Consider the following 14,648-nt stretch of genomic DNA (forward strand, 5'->3'; position numbering starts at 1 on the left):
GTCCAGTCTGCTTCCATTTTCTGAGGCTCTGAGGGTATTAAAGATGTAAAATGTCAATATCTGAGGTCCTGTAATGGAGAAACTTAAAGCCATATAAGGAATTTCATCTTTCCTTTACAATGGGTTGCTGATTTCCAGGCCCTGGGGACTGCAAGGCCAGAGCAGATGCCCAGCTGGCCTGCCCTCTGCAGGCTCAGTCAGTTGGACCCCTGAAATTCTGTGTTTGGTCAAAGCAGGGACCTATGATTTCACTGGAAATGTGGAGCAGGAGACCAAAGAGATGGGGGTTAGAAGGTAAAGGCAAATTTACCAGAAACAATGGGCGCTCCTAACTGTCAGGGCCTAATTACCTGAGAGTCATTAAACTTCCTTTCTTAGATTTTCATCATGCGGTTTAAAAGAGCTATCACAGTCTATCTTTATCCGTTGCAAACAGTGGTCACTTTTAAGCTGCTTTTTCAATATTCGATAACTTTCCTATTCCCTTATCTGGGCTGGTGTAGGGGATTAATTCTCAACCATATTAATGAGTAATTGGCATGAATATTCTTAGACTCAGGGTAGAACTTGAATGCTGACTGGAGACTAAGAAACCAAGCAGTACACCCTTGGGGCAGTCAACTCAATCCAATAAATATTAATTTATGAATACGTGCTGTGGGAGTTATAAAAGTTCCAGTTGAGTTAGGGCTTGCAACAAAGATTGGCGTTCTGGCATAAAACACATCCCCATGAATTACTCATGATTTCTAGTTTCATTTATTTAAAGAGGAGCAAGAATTTAATGACGAATCAAACAACCCACGTGAAGGATCATTCTCAATTTTTATGCCTATCCCCCACCAACCTTTTTAGCTGTTTGTTCACTTTTTTCAAAAAGCATTATTTATCAGCAACTGGCCCTTACTGATTCTTCCTAATACATTCAACAGTTTTCTTAGGGATAAACAACTGTATGTATTAAGATATAAGTTTGCCTGTTGTATCAAAGGTCTAAGTGATGGGTTTAAACGAGAGAGCACTTCATTTCTCCCTCATGGACAGCAGAGCATAGTGGTTCAGGGCTGACACAGGATCTCTATAATGTTGAAGACCCAGGCTCTTTCCGTCTTAAAGCTCCATATTCTCAAATCACACAGTCATCCCATGGACCACTGCAGCCAGCAGGGAGGGGAAAAAGGAAGCAGAGGGCACTCCCTCTCCCTTTGAAGTCATGGCCTGCAAGTTGCATGCAAAGCTTTCACCCACCTCCCACTGGCTGGAATGCAGTCACACGGCCATACCTGGCTGCAAGGGAACCTAGGAAATGTAATTCAATTGCTGGTGGCCATCATCGGGCTGAAACTTGAGATTCTACTATCCAAGGAAAGGAAGTCGAGTATGTGGGAACAACCAGTAGAGGCTCCCACAACAATACTCCTTTTGATCTCTTATTTCATCAGTTTACACAATTTATCATTAAAATTATGCAATTACAGTAGCAATGACAATGGGCCTTAAGAGATTTGAGAATGAACGCTCTGACTCAGTTAAGCACACGACTCAAATGCTGGAAGCGGTTCTACACTAGAGTCGGGGAGACAAACGTGTTCTCTAAAGGGCCGGAGGGCAAATATTTTGCTCTCTGCTGGCCATACAGTCCGTGTAGTCAACTCTGCCATTATAGTGTGAGGGCAGCCATAGACCACGTGCCAATGGAAGAGCGTGATGTGTGCCAACAAAATTTGATTTATAAAAACGGGCTGTGGGGTGGACTTGGCCTCCGGGCTGCACTGACCTGCTGGGTTCAGGGTGTCATGGGCTTCAGCCATATGGTTATACAGCGGTGACGGGGATCACTGATTAGCCCAGCAAGCCAACCGGGAACCATTCAAAGAGCTTTTAGTCTAAAGACACCTTTCACTTATTGTGCATGTACCAAGGGCCAGGAACTACATTCGGAGCTTTATAATATTCTCTCTAATCCTCACAACAATCAGACAAGGTGGATAAAATCCTCCCGTTTTCAGATGAGAAAGCAGACACGACCAAGAAAACCCAGGTTTGAACCCAGGTCTTTCCAGCTCCAACCCACCAGCCTCCCAAGCCTGTGGTTAGAAAAATAGTCCTTTTGCCAGTAACACATGAGACATAAGCACACAATTTCCTGTCACGTTGCTGGTGAAGCTGTTGTATGCCAGATTTGACTTGTCAAGTATTAGAATGAGAAAGGTTTCCTCTGATCTTAAAATAGTCCTTGCCCTAAAAGTTTATCCAGGTCTTAGCAAAAGGCATCTAACTTTCAGATTTTTCCTGGGTAGAGTTGCTAAGGTCTCAAGCTTCAGAACATTGGTATCTAATGGAGGGGGATAAGTCAAGGTGCCATCAATGTCACTGAAAACTTTTAGGGTCTTTCAAAGTTTATCTAAATAAACAAAGATTATACCCCACCCCTTCCACCTCCCACCCCGACTTCTTACCCTGGTACAGTGGGCTTCACCCACATAACCACCCTCCCCAGGTATGGCAGACCATCACACTCTTTCCAGAACCTTCCTGATGAGGCCTCACAACCCTATGAGAGCTCCAGGCACCATTTCCAGTTTATAGGAGTTGGCATGAAAGAAAGACGTCATCTGCCATCAAACCTTCAACAGTTACCTTATGGAACAAACCATCTCCCATTTTCCCCTCTGCTGTGCCCAAAAAAGGGATTATCAATTGCTTCCTTTATTGTCGCTGCCAACATTTGTCGTATCTTAGTTTACTGAGCAAATCTCTTCTTGTTTCAGCAAGCAAGTCGATTAATTCTAGGTTTATAATCTATTGATGTGTGTATTCCTTTTATTACGAAATCTACGTCTCAAAGTCTTCCTTCATAACAAACAAATACGCTTCTAAAAGGAAGTTCTTAAAGTATTACAAAATGCGGAAATTATGACTATTTAGAATTCACATTCAGTTTAATTACTTTGGAAGGAAGGTTATCCACCACTTACGTTACAAGCTACTCCAGAAACACTGAGTTAATTTCTTAGAGAAGAGAGCCACGTTTAAACATACATATGACACATAATTAGTGAGCCCTGCATAGAATACTCTCAGTAGTAGATACTAGTAATTTCCAAAAATATAGAAACACATTTGTAATCCCCTCATCTTGTCTGAAGATGAAGTTTATAGGTATAATTTCTATAGGCATAATGTGAAGATGATCCCCTGATAGATGGGCTTGTTTTCCTTTCAAAAATAAGACACTTGCTTAGAGTTCAACTAAAACCCCACCAGGAGATGTCACTTCCTGAGTCACAGGATAATAATACTGGTGCACAGCTGCTCCTTCTGTTTACAGCTAGCTAAGAGGCTGCATCACGCTGGTAATTACTATCTGACACGTCTTAAGCACTACCACAAGTGGGTGTCTGCCCAGCTCTGGAGGACCAGTCTCCACCCTGGAAACAGAGCAACCCGTCGCAAATCACAGTTACGGGGGAGAGGAGGCATCTGGGGGTCCGACCTCTCTCTCACCTCTTTCCCTATCAGGCACTCACAACTGCAGCCCCCCTCCAAGAGGAAGACTCTGCCGTCTGGTGATCCCTCCCCAGATGCTGCTGAAGCCACAGGGCAACACCTTTAATAGCCCTCGGTGGCACTGTCCCAGTGGGTGACAATCACGCCCAGGGCAGGCTGATCCTGCAAAAATGAGGCTGTTGGCGGTGGGGCGGGGGGACAGTGTGTTCTGGCCTGGAAGGCTCACGGGAGTCTCCTCCCAAGGGTAACACATCTGTCCTCTTGAGCACTGAGCTTGTGTGCGTCTCCCAGGAACAGCCAGGACACTCGCTACCCCACTGTTTCCCAAAGTCTGCATCAGGACACTTTGTGACCTGGATGCATTGCCATGTGTTGCTACATCCAGGTTTATCCCCTCGCCTTTGCCAATGTGGGATCCAGAGGTGGCGGGTACCACGGGTGAGAAAGCAGTTCCTGGTGTGAAGGCACCAGGGGAAAGATATAAGAGAGAGAACGGATGCAGGAGAGGATGAGAGAGAAATCAGAAAAAGTTCAGGTAGAAACGTCCTGCCTGATCATCTCACTCGCAAAACACTGGATGAGATGAGGTTACTCTGGCCAAAGAGCCAGAAGCCAGGACCCCCACCCCCAGGAGGTCGTGTCTATCTTCCTATTCAGAGTTCACTGGCGGTTTCACAAGAACGGCTGAAGAAACACAAACAGGGTTTTAACTCACTTCTGCCTGAAGATCTTTCCTCTGACTTTGGGCTGGTTCTTATTATACTTTCTTACTAAGCTGCCACGTGGCCAGCCAGCCCCAGAAACCAACTGAAATCCCTTGACTTCAGTTGAAAGAGAAGTGTGATTACTGAAGAAAATTTCTGATTTTCAAAGCAACCTTTCTTTAAACACTGCAAGCTGCAAGCTGTTTTCTCAAACACAAAATGGAGGCGTTGAATTTCTTTCACCTTAACTCCAACCTATAACTGACCTTCTCTAGAATTGAATCGCTTTTTGTTCCCTTGTCTTAAGTTTCAAACTAGGTGAGCGGGACACTTCATTTTCTGTTTCTTCATACAGATGTATACATTGGATTTGCCTGCGGCCCCGTGGGTATCCTCTTGGTAATCACTTTATCTCACTCTGGGGCAGAAAGGGCTTGAGGTCGTCGCTTATCAAAGTACATAGATAACGGGGATAAAATAAACACCTCGGGGAGCAGAGCCTATTAGTCCACAGGATGTATTTGTGCAAAACGGCGCACCTTGTCCAGGAGATGCAGCCCCTCCCGAGGGCACAGGGCTTGGGGGTAGAGCCTGGGATGGACGTCAATCCCCCACTGGCCCTCTCAGCTGGATGCCTTGTACACATCCCCTGCCACCACGGGGGTGGTGGCCCTACCAAGGAACGAGGCTAAAAGGCCTGATGGGAGAGAAAATAGGAAAGCCCAGGGGAAGAAGAGCATACAGAAGTGCATCCAGAGGGTCCCATTTACTATCTAGAAGGGAGCTGTAATTTTACCTCCAAATGGCTAAATCAGAGATAGAAATATGATCATTTAGAAGATTCACGGTGCCCATAAGATTAAAACAAACCAATTAGACAAGAGACAACATGTGCCATGAACTCCCTCCTGTGGGTACTCAGCTCACTGTCGGAGGCATTGGGCAGACATCCTTGTTCCCCAGAGAAGGGGTAAATACTCTGACTCAACACACATCACTGGCATGACACCCGTGCTCACTTGGGTTAAATCAATTCCAGGAAGGATCAAAACAATGTGAACCAAACACACAACCCTTGTGGCCCTATCCAAACAGACCATCTAGACCAAACCAACGGAATGCACCAACTCTGTACACACCCGTGGTTGAGCCCACCATCTAGAGAGTGGATGGATTGCACATACTGAATATCCTCCGTATTATCATATATTCTGTGCTGCTAAGGAAGTATATAACTTATGTAAGTATTATTATTATTAACTATTTTTTGAGGACTTACTATGAGCCATTCACTAAGCTAAATATTTAATGTGGATTACCATATTTAATCTATAGGACAAACCTATAAAGGAAGTATTATTATCCCCATTTTATTGATAACAAAATGAAATTCAGAGAGGCCACCCAGCTAGTCAATGGTGAGGTTGGGATTTGCAGCCAGGATTGGAAACAGCTTTGCAACATTCCACAGACCATGTCTGCAGTCACTCTACAGAATAGTTAAAATAGTTAGGTGTTTATGCCTAAAGACGTGAGCTTCAACTAACTAGGAAGTTATTCTATATAAATAAGTATATTCATCAAGACCACTGGGGCATTCCTCTGTTAGGAAGAGATGTCACTGGTCTGCAAGTTTTTTTAAAAACAGGAGAAGGAGCCAGATGCTAAGTTTTACCATCAATATCCTTCCAAACGATAAGTGATAAAATTTTATAAAAACAAATAGTAAACATATTTTTCTCTCTCTAGTAGTTTTATTTATTTATTTTTTAATTAATTTATCGTTGTCTGCGTTGGGTCTTCACTGCTGCATGCAGGCGTCTCATTGCGGTGGCTTCTCCTGTTGCGGAGCACGGGCTCTAGGCACATGGGCTTCAGTAGTTGTGGTGCGTGGGCTTCAGTAGTTGTGGTGCATGGGCTTCAGTAGTTGTGGCTTGCAGGCTCTAGAGCATAGGCTCAGTAGTTGTGGCACAGGGCTTAGTTGCTCTGCGGCATGTGGGATCTTCCCGGACCAGGGCTCAAACCTGTGTCCCCTGCATTGGCAGGTGGATTCTCAACCACTGTGCCACCAGGGAAGCCCTCCTCTCTAGTAGTTTTAAAATAAAGCCCCAAAATTCATTGACGTTCTTCAGGAAAAAAGGCGTTCATGTCCTCTCCCCTCAAATCTGTATTCTTTCGCTGCTTGACCAACAGGGCATGGTAGAAATGATGCTTGGCCAGTTTCTGGACCCAGGCCTTAGGAAACTGCCAGCTCATACTTCATACCCTTTGATACAATGATTCCCCTAATGAGAAAAATTAAAGTGGCAAAACAATCTGGAATCATAGAGTAATATTAATATAGGTGGAAAAATCCAAAGGATAGCATATTTTGTAGGCATTAAAAATGCTCCCCAGGGGACTTCCCTGGTGGTCCAGTGGTTAGGACTCCATGCTTCCAATGCAGGGGGTGTGAGTTTGATCCCTGGCTGGGAAACTAAGATCCCACATGCCACAGGGCGTGGCCAGAATAAAATAAAATAAAATAAAATAAAAAAGTAAAGTAAAATAAAATAAAATAAAACAAAATAAAATAAAATAAAAATGCTCCCCAAATGTTTAATGCCATTGGGAAATGCTTATGAGATGAAAAAGCAGCATACAGAATTGTATGTATCATATATAATTATTGTAACATTGCCAAGAAAATTTGTCCAAAGAAGTACGAGAAGACGAGACATAATAATCCTTTTTTCAGGGTAGTAAGATTACAATTGATCCTGTCTTCTTCTTCTTTTTTTTCCCTTGAATTTTATTTTATTTATTTTGATCCTTTCTTCTTTATATTCATTTTTCTCTACACTATTTTTGTTTCCCCCAATGGACAGTCATAACACCTTTTAGTGGGAAAACACCATTGTGTATGAGATTTGACCCTCAGGTAAGCAAGCCTGTGCCCTCACATACCTTCTGTGGGACTCAGATTTCCATAGTGAGGAGACACCAAGTGGATCCAGACATGGATTTGCCCATGAAGAGACCAAAGGCTGGGAGCAGGGCAGCCTGCATGAGTGGGGCTGTCCTTCTGTCAGGGACAGTCTCTCTTGGCAGCCCTGGGACAGACCTCTCCGTGGCCCACCACACAGCAGCTGCAGCCCTCCTTTGGCTTTGGAAAGCAAAGACACCTTCCTCACATTTTAGGGATGGCAAAGAATTAGTCACCCTGTGTTGATAAAATAGAAATGAGCTTTAACAGGGCTTGATTACCAGAAGCTAGCTGGGGAACCACAAGGGTTTGGGAAGCACGTTGCTTGTTAACTGGTGATTAAGATATCTCACACTAAACACACTCTCTTGCAACAAGGATAGATTGCGTTATTCTCCATGCTCTTAATCAATTTCAAATATTAGCCCATCTGGGTCAAAGTAGGATTTCAAAAGTGGTAAACATTGTCTATGCCTGAGACAGATTTTTCCACGACCATGTTAGAGGGTGGAAGAAAAATAAATCATTCATTCCTTCGACAAACCTTTCCCGAATGTCTAGCATGCCTTAGGGATATATAAACGAAGAAGCTGGAGCACACTTCGAATTAAACACAAGCTCTTGCAGCAGTCCGCATCACTTGGGTTCTGGGGCTGACCCCTGTGGCTTTGCAAGAACCAGTTTTTCCCATATCTTCTGAGCCCCGCTTTCACTGACCTCACGTGGGTGGCCTGAAATTGACCACAGTGATGTAGTTACACCACAGAAATCAACGAATGCCAAAGAGCAGAGAGCTGGTTGCTAGACATTTACCAACACACCACTGCCTACAAGGCCCAATGAGGGGTCCCCATACACCGCCCCCACTCACCTCCAGCCAGCTTCTCCCTTCTCCTTGTGTGCTGACCACACTGACCTTGCTGGGTGTCGAGCCCACCTCGTGCGTCGCCACCATGTAACGATACACGTGTCTGTCTGCACAGGCTTATTTATTCACTTCACCTCTCTGTACCTATTTCAAAACCAACGGCAGCAGGACTTGTGCAGGCCTATGAAAGCTGAAATACGCTTGTTTGTGGGAACCCATCTCGACCGAACGTCCAGACGCACAAAGCCTGAGCTGGGGCGTGCTGGTCAGACGTCTCTGTGAGGCTTTTCTTAGCCTCACTTTATATATGAAAGAAATAGTACTATCAAAGCATAGGCTTCATCCACAAGGTGAAATTAAGCCTATAATCAGGCCAACCTGAATCATTAAAACATCTGGATTAAAGAATACATTTAAATCAATTTCTTTTCAACCTTCCAAGAATATAATTCAGTGCGATTGCTAATGCCATTTCCAAATACTACAGAGGCCAGTGTGCTTTTAAAGAGCTTTGGTTTTCTTAAATACAAACGCCCTTCGTATATCCAGAGCCCAAATATAGGGCAACCTCTCCACTCCAGGGCAGGGCAGAGCAGCCGAGACTGCTGTTACAGAGTTAGTTTTAAAGGCTCAGTGGCCTTTTTCAAGCTTTTGCATCTTTACTATGTTGTATGAGACATCAAATAACAAGCTTCAGAGAGCCCTGCATTAGCAGCCAACATTTTGCTTCTTAAGTGCTAAAACTGCACGTTGTCCTTGGGTAATAGTCTCCTAAGTCCGGGTAGCCTGGGACCCACCCGCTTCAAGGCAGCTGGACCGGACGATGTTTCACCTGTCCCCATCCCCCCGCCACCGCAAATCGGGCTACTGAAGACATCCCAGGGCCCACCTGCTGCATCCAAGGTGGGGTGCAAAATGAGGTGGGAGGCGGGATGAGAAACCGAGGGAGCCAGGCCCCTGGCCAGGGGATGATTCTCCTCGTATTTCTTGATCCTGTCTGCCTCCCCGGTTGCGGCCCCTACTTTCTTCCTTCTTCTTTGGCACCCGATGCTTCCTGCTTGGCTTTCTGCCTTCCTTACCCGGCGTCAGAATGGCATTCTCTCACACCCTCTCCCCTCACCTCCTGACCATGACACTGGCGCGGAGTCTTTGGAGGTTCTTACCAAGAGCGTTTATTACTGGCAACGAGATAAACAGCAAGGAGGAGGGTCTCTCCTCCGCCTCCCCCCGCCCCCCAGGCAGCTGTCTTCACGTTCGTCCACTTGGTGAATGTGAAATGGTGCGTCGGGGCCACTGGACCACAGCACACGAAGCAGCCAGCCCGTGAGGTACCCTAAGCACGCACCCGGATACCCTATCGAAGCCTCCCGTCATTTGCTTTCCACTGATTAAGTTCAGATTTCGCTCACTGCCCGTTACAGAGCAATTTGATTCAGCAAATTCCAAAATGGGACTAAAGTAACAGGAAGAAGCCTGAACGTGGGACTCACCCAGAACCGGCTGCAATCAAGCTTGAAAAACACGTTTGGCCAGCAGATTCGAGACTGATAATAATAGTTATTTCTCTTTTAGATGTGGCCCCAAAGGATGTGTCCAATGGCATGTAATCATCTCAAATTTAGCAAGAGTAAGATTCCCTCTCAAATGTAATATTTTACTTTTAGCCTGGCTCTAAATGTTCCCCCTGTCTAGGGTTCCCTTTCTAACTTTCTGCACAGATATTGAAAAAAACAAACAAATGTATGGAGCAAAGTATATTCCATAGAAAACTACCAACTGTTGAGAGCTGGGAGTTATCTCATTAGAACAAAAAAGGTGAGGCAGGGGTAGCCTACTTCAAAGGAGTGGGAGGGCGTTTCCCACTTTCAGCAAGTTATTAGTCTTTGGTAATAATAATTATTATTAGATATGTGTATATTGTGTGTGTGTGTGTGTGTGTGTGTGTGTGTGTGTGTGTGTGTGTATTTATTTATTTATTTATTTATTTATTTATTCTCCTTCTTGTCTGTTTATCTTGTAACCGGTAAAACATTCTTAGAAAAAAACTTGTTTGTTTAGTTTACATCATAAACTACTTGTTCAAAATATTTATAATTATCCACAATTAATTATGATTTAATTTAATTGTGGGAATGTTCCATTTCATTAAGGCAACCCTTATTACATTTCTGCCAAGTCTCTCCCTTCAGTCTCTAGCTTTCAGAAATGTTCAAATGTCATAAGGGGGATACGTACAATACTGGTAGATCACCCATCATCTCAAACCAAGACTGACATCTAAAATTCTCTGAAAGTGTTTCCTCAACTATTTAATTAGTCCATGTCCTAAATCTAGGCACTTGTGTGAATGTCATCTTCAAGCACTTGATTTAATGTCTCATTTTATATAGAAAGTTCTTTCATTATTCAATTAAATGTGAACTTAACGTCCCCTTTGATGGATGGGGAAGGAATTTGGAAGAAAATGAAAACTAGAAAACTAAAGAGAAAAGTAGCTTTTAAGGACATGATTAGAACTGATTATAGTCAACACACACACACACACACACACACACACACACACACACAAACACACCATACAACCATGGCTGAAAAGGAATGCTTATACAAGGACAAAAAAAATTGTGGTATTCCTGTTCCTAGAGAGTTACCAGTTTCCACTTTCTTTGACAATAAAATTGGCAATAACATCTTGTCCTTTTTTTAAACAACTTTCTTTCTACATCTTCATATCTGAATTTCAATGACCCTAATTAGAATTCAAGTGACACCAATTTATATAAATTTTGTTAACACAGCAATGGGGCTAGAAATGGAAACTTCCAATACGGACACAAGTTGTGCTCATATTAATAGAAATAACTGCCTGCTTCCTTTCCTGTCTCTATCCCCCTTTCTTAGAGCCAGATATTAATAAAACATTAATACAGTTAATGTACTGCATATGGGGGCCCAATGATCATATTTTCAAAGATAAGATCTATGGTAAAAAAAAGTATTGTAATACCAGAACGGGTATACTGGTCTAACTATTAACCTTTAGAAATGTTCAAGTCTTTAAAATGCAAGCAATTTACAAAATGTTTACGAGCTTAGATTTCTAACAACTACCATCTGAAGTTAAAAATCAAACATCAAAAAACTCAAGTAGACTTTACAGGGTGTAGGAAGAAGCACTTCTTGATAATTTCGGGCCCTCACTTCCTCACTCAAGAAAAACACTTAATGGCATATGTTTCTACGGGTATATTCAGTTAATTTTATGTCTCTCTCTTCACGCTAAAGAAAATTCTATTTCCTGGAATTAAGGGATTGCACTCCTTTTTAAATTCTAATTTCAACTACCTTCTAAATTAGTCACAGTATTTTTTAGAAAGATAACCAGCAAATGAAATAGACTCAAGAAAAAGTAAATGTATATCATAATTACCTTTTGCCTGATCCAAAGTCCTCACCTTCAGGCATTTCTGCCCTTTGAAAACAATAACGAAGTGGAGAAGGCTGCAGCACTTCTGTGCTACGACAGTTTCTTCTCCACGCTAACGATGACTATCCGGAGGGAAAAACCCCAGTAGTCAAGTTCTTCTCTTTTTGGAGTAAAGCTCTCCTCCCCTACTCAGAAAGTAGGTGTTTACAAACTCCCAAAGCCCCCGCCTGCCTTGAATGAAGCTAGGAGCCGGGCTATTATGACTGTCCCCTTCTAAAAATAAATAGGTCACCTCTTGCTCCCAGGACCGTGACAGGCAGCTGGGAGCAAGCGCTGCCCAGCTGCCCAGCTTTTTCGCTCCAGTCCTGTGAGGAGGTGTCACCATCCAGCTATTAACCTTTACCAGGATGACTTCACCTAAGCCAGCCTACCCTTTCTATTTCCTGCTTTTTCCTGGCATGACAAGGCACCCCCAAAGGGCGGCGAGCTGGAAACTTCAGCCTGGGCTATCAGATCTCCACCTCACAGGAGGGGCTGGAGGGTGGAGAGCAAAGTGGGCAGGACCGCGAGAGCTGAGAGGCTTGTTTGTTCTGGAAATGCTTAGCCGCTCAGCAAAAAGATCCCTTACTCACAAAAAAAAGGGGGAAAATGCCAGTAAACAATGGTGTTTGGAGGGATATTATTTTGCAAGAAAATCTTCCTTTGGGTCATCTAGATTTCTCAACTCTGAAGTAAGCACACAAATATGAGTCCATGTGTTCCTTTGGGCAACACGGTTTCTTCGGAGGGACTTCCCTCTGTCATCAGGGACCAGCCTGACATTGGAATGTGGCCGAGCTGTGGGCCTGAGATGTTCTGATAGCTTGGCGCATCATTACGTACGAGTCATCAATCACCAGGTACCCTCATTCCCTGCAACTTGTAATAGCAGGACAGAAATCACTTCACTTCTTGCTTTCAAAAAAGCTGGATGAAACATTACTGAGATCCCTTTAGGAATATAACCTGAAAACTTCGCAGAAAAACTTGAAATCATTTTTTTTTCCTGATTGGGAAAGTTAAGTAAGGCTGTAAGCAAGGTCTAATTATTAAGAAACAAAATACTTTTCTTAGATACATGCACCCCAATGTTCATTGCAGTACTATTTACAATAGGCAGGACATGGAAGCAACTTAAATGTCCATCAACAGATGAATGGATAAAGAAGATGTGGTACATATATACAATGGAATATTACTGAGCCATAAAAAAAGAACAAAATAATGCCATTTGCAGCTACTTGGACGGACCTAGAGATTGTCATGCTGAGCGAAGTATGTCAGACAGAGAAAGACAAACGTCATATGATATTGCTTACATGTAGAATCTTAAAAAATGGTACAAATGAACTTATTTACAAAATAGAAATAGAGTCACAGATGTAGAAAACAAACTTATGGTTACCAAAGGAGAAAGGAGGGGGGGGAGATTGGGATTGACATATACACACTACTACATATAAAATAGATAACTAATAAGAACTACTGTATAGCACAGGGAACTCAACTGAATACTCTGTAAAGACCTACATGGGAAAAGAATCTAAAAAAGAGTGGATAGATGTATATGTATAACTGATTCACTTTGCTGTACACCTGAAACTAACACAACATTCCAAAACAACTGTACTCCAATAAAAATTAATTAAAAATAAAATAAATAAATAAAAACATTAAAAAAAGAATACACTTTTTTTTTAAACATCTTTATTGGAGTATAATTGTTTTACAATGGTGTGTTAGTTTCTGCATTATAACAAAGTGAATCAGCTATACATATACATATATCCCATCTCTCTTCCCTCTTGCGTCTCCCTCCCTATCCCACCCCTCTAGGTGGTCACAAAGCACCGAGCTGATCTCCCTGTGCTATGCAGCTGCTACCCGCTAGCTATCGATCTTACATTTGGTAGTGTATATATGTCCATGCCACTCTCTTACTTTGTCCCAGCTTACCCTCTCACTTTTCTTTTTAAAGTGTGTGTTCCATTGTCACAGGATTAGTAATAGCTAATCCTAGCAATATCTCTATATTCAATGTATACTTTACATTTATATGTGTTAAAGTGATTTCTGGAGCATTAAAAAATTGAAGATTCTAAACAAATATTATCTTTCTCTGAGGCATTGTTAGCTATTTTGTAGCACATGCCTGTCGCAATTCGTGACAATTCTTTAATATTCCACACAAGAGCTAAAGTTCTAGACTTCAAAGTCTAAGAGTAAGTTGCTACAGATACTCAAACACGTAACTCAAATACTGTTGACCTTGAAAGAAAACAGTCATAAGCAGAGTTCTGAAGATCAGGGTGTGCCCGAGCCTCTCAGGATTGGAGCAATGTGCTGTCTTGTTAGAAATTCCAGGCCTAATGAAGTGAAAAGTTGAGACGCTGAAAATATTATCCATGAGAATATTTTACCACCTCTGTTTCACTTGACCAACAACAGTGCTAATTCTATGATCTAATTCTCAGTTCTAACAATCCTATCCCATTAATTTTACCTTTTTTATTCTTTTAAGCTTCTCTTATACTACTTCTTGAATATCTGAGTACCGCTGTTGTTGAACTTAGCTGCTGATGACTACAGACCAAACTACTGTATCCCTGAAACCTGCCTCTCAGTTTTAAAGGACAATTAACTGATCGGTGTGAGAGATGAATTACCCATTACTACCATAAAATATTTCCTTTAAAAATACTTCCTTTAAGCACTCCTTCACGCATTTTAAAATTACTTGCTCCAACCATAAATTCCCCTTTAGATATGTTTGTGTTAACTTCTGAAATTCCCAAGGACAAGGAGGGAAAACAGGATGGCACAGATAACAAAAGCCAGCTGTAGGACACAGTGGGTGGCTTCCTCGCTCCAGTGACACCTTCGGTCCGGCGGGGGGTTTAGGGTGCCAAGGGTTCCCTCATCATCCCTGACCGGAAACCCACTGGGCATCCCAAATTTAAGGACTCACAGAATACAGCCGTGGGAAAGACCCTGAGGGCCACGAAAGCCATCCAAGATTTTCAGATGCTGAAACGGGGGCCCAGCAAAGTCAGGTGACCTGCTGGGGGCAGAGCCAGGAACAGCCTCCAGGGCAGGAGTGGAGGGCTCTTTTCATCCCTCCAGCCGAACAGCCTG

At 42.9% G+C, this 14,648-nt stretch overlaps 1 protein-coding gene across 2 annotated transcripts in view; it reads right to left on the reverse strand.

The window, feature by feature from the left end:
* The window catches only part of RETREG1 (reticulophagy regulator 1), a 125,734-nt gene that overhangs the window by 24,781 nt on the left and 86,305 nt on the right, over positions 1–14,648 (reverse strand). The window contains exon 1 of one of the 2 annotated variants that reach the window (XM_068535171.1): positions 11,478–11,643. The exons of the other annotated variant lie outside the window; for it this stretch is intronic. Coding sequence (XP_068391272.1) covers positions 11,478–11,512 — 35 coding nt within the window. The 5' untranslated portion in view covers positions 11,513–11,643. Of the gene's footprint in view, positions 1–11,477; positions 11,644–14,648 lie in introns of those variants that run through there. 2 annotated transcript variants of the gene reach the window in all.

This window comes from Eschrichtius robustus, chromosome 2 (assembly GCF_028021215.1).
Source record: "Eschrichtius robustus isolate mEscRob2 chromosome 2, mEscRob2.pri, whole genome shotgun sequence".
Lineage (NCBI taxonomy): Eukaryota > Metazoa > Chordata > Mammalia > Artiodactyla > Eschrichtiidae > Eschrichtius > Eschrichtius robustus.